At 36.7% G+C, this 6,328-nt stretch overlaps 1 protein-coding gene across 27 annotated transcripts in view; it reads right to left on the bottom strand.

Moving 5' to 3' along the window:
* Clasp2 (cytoplasmic linker associated protein 2) overlaps window positions 1-6,328 on the bottom strand; it is a 220,169-nt gene that overhangs the window by 110,664 nt on the left and 103,177 nt on the right. For all 27 annotated transcript variants that reach the window (XM_008833413.2, XM_008833404.2, XM_029563675.1 and 24 more), the window contains 3 exons: window positions 4,397-4,467; window positions 2,085-2,144; window positions 394-471 (listed from right to left, as the gene is read on the bottom strand). In XM_008833413.2, coding sequence (XP_008831635.1) covers window positions 394-471; window positions 2,085-2,144; window positions 4,397-4,467 — 209 coding nt within the window. The remainder of the gene's footprint in view (window positions 1-393; window positions 472-2,084; window positions 2,145-4,396; window positions 4,468-6,328) is intronic.

Below are 6,328 nucleotides of genomic sequence, written 5' to 3'. Positions count from 1 at the left end.
ATGGAGACAGTACCACCTTTGCAGGGTCACCTTAAGGATTAAAAGATTAAAAAATAATAAACATTAAGAGCTTCACACAGTATCAGGTACATAATATATACTCAATAAATACAGCTTCTTTACTGGTATGAAAGTGAATATGTTATGATGTATTAAGAACACTTGTGATTGAACAAATGAAAATAGGAAGCTCTTAATACAATTCCTTAAAGTACATTTATGTTGCCACAAAAATATAGTTACAGGGGTTGCAGAGATGGTTCAGTGATTTGACCTCTGAGGGCATTGCATGACATGGGTGCGCTTACATACATACAGGCAATACACTCATACATATAAAATAAAAATAATAAATCTTAAAAAAAAAAAAAAAACAACTGAATACAGACTTACTTTCTTGCCTCCACTCTGGCCTCAGCATCAGCATCATGAATTCCCTTCTTAATAGTTTCAACCAAAACAGCTGCATGTCTACAGAATAAATGCATCTTTAGGTTATTATAGGATGCCATGTATTTTACCACAAATGATATGAATGATAGTTATTTCTATATGTTTCACATCTACTTCAATGGAGGAAAAAAGATAAAAAGATTAGTGAAATAATTAAGATATTTTCTTTCTCTCTTTTTTCCCCTCCCCCTTTGAGAAAGTGTCTTGCTATATATTACATAGCCCACAATGGTCTTGAACTCACACCAATCTGCCTATCTCCGCACCCAGAGTGCTGAGATTAGAGGCCTGCAATACCACATCCCACATCTTTTTCTCTCCCTTTTTTTTTTTGAAATGGGGGGGTGGTCTTGCTACATAGCTTGATCTATTTGTTCTCCTCAGCCTCTAAGAGGCTGGGATTATATGCATAGTGGCCTGGTCAAATAGTATAAGTAATAAATTGTCCCACATATTTTACCCATATATTACTTCCTTTTAATAATTCAATGACTATAAATCTGAAAATAATTATATTCATAGACTTGACAACAGATAAATTTATTTAAATAAATTTAAATTTTAAATTTGTAATAATTCTGAGCGGGGAATACTTGTATGGTCCCTTACTAAACCACCACTGTAGAAAATGGTTTCATAAAAGTATGATTATAATTTGACTAAAATGGACAGACACAAGAACTTAACAAAAACTTGAAATTAAACAATTTGGGGGGGGGGTCGGGTCCTTTTGAGACAGGGTCTCCCTGTAGCCCCAGCTGTGCTGGGATTAAAGGTGTGTGCCACCACACCCAGTTGAACAAATATTTTTAAAAAATGAGTTGTAAAGAATTCCATTATAATAGAAAATAAGCAGGTTAGCTCTGACACTTCAAACTTGAAAGCAATATGAAATACCATTATTACATAGACTTGTAAAGAGCCAACCAACTAGCTGCTCATGTTTTTCTTCCCTTTATTTCAGAGTTACAATACTGTCCAATGTCAGCTAGTGTGGAAACACTTTCCAACAAATACCTCTTTTTTTTTTTCCTTTTTGAGACAGGGTGTTCCTGTAACCCCAGTTGGTCTGGAACTCACTATGCAGACCATTCTGGCCTTAACTCATAGAGATCTACCTCCTCTGCCTCCTGAGTGGGGACTAATCTCTTCCTTCCCTGTTAAATCTCTCACTTCATGATTGAATGCAGTTCAAGAAACCTATACCTCATGATTAGATGCATTTAAAATTTTAGTGTACTTCAACTTGGAGGATCTTACAGAACCCATTTTATTTAAGGGATGATCACCCAAACCACACTACTCAGAAATGAACACATATGAGGAGCAGAGCATCAAGGCTTTAAAGAAGTAAAATGAGGACAAATGATCTCTAGGCAAATTCGAAACAGTGTAAAACCAATACTCAGCTTCTGAAGAGCTGGTGATGGGAAGGGGAGAGGCAGGAACAGGGGAGGGGTAGAGATGAGGAAGAAGGGAGGGGAGAACAACAGGAGGAAGGAGAGGAGAGAGGCAAGAAGAAGGGAGGGGAGGCAGGAGGAAGGAGGGAGGAAAAGACAGGAGGCAGTATGCACTTCTCCAATGACTGAGTGAAGGGAGAGTGACAGGAAGGAAGAGGGTGCAGTTTGTACCTTTCAAGTGAGTGAGTCTGCCATTCTTGAAGCAAAAGATCTAAAAATTCAAATGAACGCCTGAAAAGTAAACATTAATTACAAATAAATATACTGAGAAACACATTAATACTTTCTTTCATAACACTTCATTTTGCCCTCTGAATCAAAGCATAAGACATATTTTCAGGTAACTAGAAAAAAACTAATTTTAAGAATTCAACTATTACTATGCTAGACACTTTAAAAGGACTTTCAGTTATATAATTTAACTTTTTTTTTTTTTTGGTCTTTTTGAGACAGGGTCCCTCTGCAGCCCCAGCTGACCTGGAACTCACTATGTGGATCAGGCTGACCCTGAACTCACAGAGATCCATCTGCCTCTGCCTCCCAAGTACTGGGATTACAGGCACGCACCACTACTCCTGGCCCTATAATTTAACTTTACAAACACTCATCAAATATATACAATACAATGGGACCAGCAAGATGACTCACAGGTCAAGTCACTTGCCTCGAAAGCACAACCACCTGAGTGCAATCTGCAAAATTTACATAAAGGTGGAAAGAGAGCAGTGACTCAACAAAGTTTTCCTCTGCACTCCACAAGTGTGCTATGCCACATGTATCCACCACCATACACTAATAAAAATTTTAAAAGATATTCAATGATGACTAAAAAAAAAAAAGACAATCTAGATCCTTTGTTTCTCCATTTTGTTTCCTTAAATATGTACACGACTTTTTAATGTGTATGAGTGTTTTGTCTGCATGTACGTAAATGCATCAGTGTCATACAATGCCTGAGGAATCCAGAAGAGGTCATTAGATCCCCTGGAACTGAAGTTAGGAACAGGTGTTAAGAGAGTGCTAAGAACTAAACCCAGGTGCCCTGCAAGAGCAGCCAGTACTTTTAACTGCTGAGACATCTCTCCAGCCCCTATATATATGACTTTAAAACAAATGCATATATAGTTTCCCCTAAACCCTAATTCTCAACTTCATTGTTTTGTTTTTTAAAACTTTTAATTTATTTTTAAATTTTATGTGTATAAGTGCTTTGACTGCACCAGAAGAGGTAACTAATAGATCCTGTGGAACTGGAGCTAGACAGTTGTTAGCCACCATGTGGGTGCTGGGAACTGAATCTGGATCTTCTGCATGAGTTCTTAACCACTGAACCATCTTTCCAGTCCCTGGTTTGTTCTTTTAATATGGAAAAAACATTCTTAGTTTGTAGGCTTTAGAAAAACAGGTTGATAACCAGATTTCACCTATGGACTATTGTTTACTGACTCCTAACATAATGAGAAGACTACATAATTGGTCTCAAAATTTTAAACCACTTCAAGATATAATAATACTGTATTGAGCCTTTGTCCAACAATCAACTTACTGGGCAAACAGAGTGCTCTTTAAACATTAAATGCACAAATATTCCTTTCCCTGTCCTTTTATTTTATTTACTTATTTTTTTTATGGTTCTGAATCTTAAGTGTGCTAGGTAAGTGCTCTACCACTAAAATAAACCCTTAAACTTCAGGTCTTAATTACTGAAGGCAGTAAGGGCTTATTTTGTTGTTTTGTTTAAGATAGGGTCTTCCCTGTGACGGGCTGGCCTCTATCTCACAGAGCCCTACCTACATCCTGAGTGCTAGGCTTAAAGGTGTTTACCACCAAGTCTGGTGGCAATGAAGTTCTGAAGAAATCAAGCTGTGTTTGGTGGTACACAGGTGGTATCTTAGCACTTGAGAATTACAGGAAGAACACTCATGAATTCAAGATCAGTCTGGGCTACACTGCAAGACTTTGTCTCAAAATAAATATACCCCAGATTTTTTTGTTTTGTTTTTTTCCAGAAATCATAGAGAGGGTCTAAGAGACTTGATTTGGCTATCTACTATCTTCAAAATACCAGGTTGGGTTTCACTAATATGTATCCTATTTAACCATACAGTCTATGGAATGAACACCATTAGTCCTGTAATTTATTTACACAGAGGGTTCAGAACTGTTAGGTGACCGCTGGAGGTAGAATACCTAGTCACTGACAGTTGCAGAACTCTAGCCAGTCCCAACACTAGACTCTAAAGAATAAGGCAACCATCAATCTAAATGAACCAAAGCTTAATGAGATACATCCGACAAATCTGAGTGGTCATAGTAATTGTTATCCCTTTTTCCTTAAATGAGATATAGTTTTAAAAAATGTGATTTTTGTGGAAGGTAATTTTAAGAAGCTATAATTTTTACACTAAACTAAGAATTAAATATTACTCACTGGTAAAAAGTTATACTTAAAAAAAAAGTAAAACTTTTCTCCAAAAACTTACCTCCTCACAGGAACTGATTTTGATGTGCAATTGCTTGTTATTAAAGGTATAAGTCTGGGTACATGAGTATGCTGAAAGAGATGTTTTAGAAAATCATGAAAAATAATGTACACTTTATGGAGCCCCTCTATGAGTTTCACGTTCAAGCATTTACCTATGTTACAGTAAACCATATGTCAGACTTCCCTAATTAGTTATGATGACATAGTTACAAAAGATAGTCATAAAATAAAAATAATAGAATATTTAAAAAAAGAAGTATAAAATAGCTCCCTAGGATACAAATGAAACACAGAAAACAAGAGGTAGCATTAAAAAAAAATTAAGATACTTGATTTTTGTAAAGAGAGGGTTTTTGTAAAGATAGGTTGATTAATAACTTGAGAATTTTTTTATGTGAAATGACCAGTTTAGAAACAAAGCATAAAACCTAAAAAAGGGCAAAGTTTGTGCTGTCAAATAAACATAACTTATTCAAAGAATATTCATGGCTGTTAGACAAACAATAGCATCATACAAGAAATGATAAATAACACTGAAAATTTGAGAATCTGTGTAAGATGAGGAACATAAGATAGGTACCTCAAGTAAAGAAATGATCCTCGAAAATTAATATAAAGGAAAATTCATTTCAGTCATAAATCTTTATCTGCTGTATAAGACTATTACTTATGAAAAACAGATGATTAGGGGACTGGAGAGATGGTTCAGTGGTTAAGAGTACTGACTGCTCTTGCAGAGGACCTGTATTCAGTTTCTAGCACCCTCATGATGGCTAACAACCATCCCTAACACCAGTTCCAGGAGATCCAACACCTTCATCTGGCTTTTCACACATGTGGTACTATCTCTCTCTCTCTCTCTCTCTCTCTCTCTCTCTCTCTCTCTCAGGCAAAACACCCATACTACATAATATCAATCAATACAAATCAATCCAAAAAATTTTAGAAAAAGAAGTTGTCAAACATCTGAGCAAACAACATGGCTCAGCAGGTAAACGCATTTCCTACTAAGCCCGATGACCTGAGTTTCATCCCTGGGACCCACGTGATGGAGTGAGAGAACTGAGGACTCCAAGTTATACTCTGATCTCCACAGGAGTCACTGTCATGCCAACCCTTCCCCCGAAGTAAACAAAAGTTTAAAAACAAATTTCTAATTACAAACAGAAAGGAAACAAAAAGACAGGCAAGAAGTGCAAGGATTAGAAAACAGAAAATACTATTTCAAAATGGTAAGTCAAAAATTTGGAAGGGAGGGGCTGGAGAGATGGTTCAGCAGTTAAGAACACTGGCTGCTCTTCCAGAGGACCTGGGTTCAAATCCCAGCGCCCACATGACAGCTAACAACTGTCCATAACTCCAGTTCCAGGGGATCGAACAGCCTCTTCTGTCCTTCGCGGGCATTGCAAAACATGGGTGCACTTGCCTACATGCAGGCAATACATGCGTACACATAAAATAAAAATAATAAAATATTTTTTTAAAAAAGAACACTATCTCTTGGGCCTGGCTCTGAAAAGCAAAATGATACCAGGTTGATAAAGAACTCATGAGCTCCTCCAGTCATATCAGGCAATTTAAGTCTTTTCATACAAGTGGCAAATGTCAGTTGTGGGGCTACATACTAAAAGATAAAATTTTCATGTCAGAGCACACAGGGCACAAATGTCATGGTGTAAAATCATGGTGTTGGGAAGCTCCCAACACCTAACATTGTTTATCTTGGCTGCAACACTATACAGTCCAGGGATCCAGGAGAATGAATAAATACAGAAATAAACAGGCTACTGGAAAAAATGGAGCTTAAAATATGCTTTCAGATGGTAGCAAGAGATACTATTTTAGACACTTGGGCAACAAGTGATATAAAAGTATGTTGTGATTTTTTATTGTCTAAGTATTTCATACATGCATATAAATCATTTCGATC

This window comes from Nannospalax galili, unplaced genomic scaffold, assembly GCF_000622305.1.
Source record: "Nannospalax galili isolate Female #2095 unplaced genomic scaffold, S.galili_v1.0 scaffold1176, whole genome shotgun sequence".
Lineage (NCBI taxonomy): Eukaryota > Metazoa > Chordata > Mammalia > Rodentia > Spalacidae > Nannospalax > Nannospalax galili.
The sequence above is the reverse complement of the archived record's forward strand: the minus strand, read 5'-3'. Positions and strand labels throughout refer to the sequence as shown.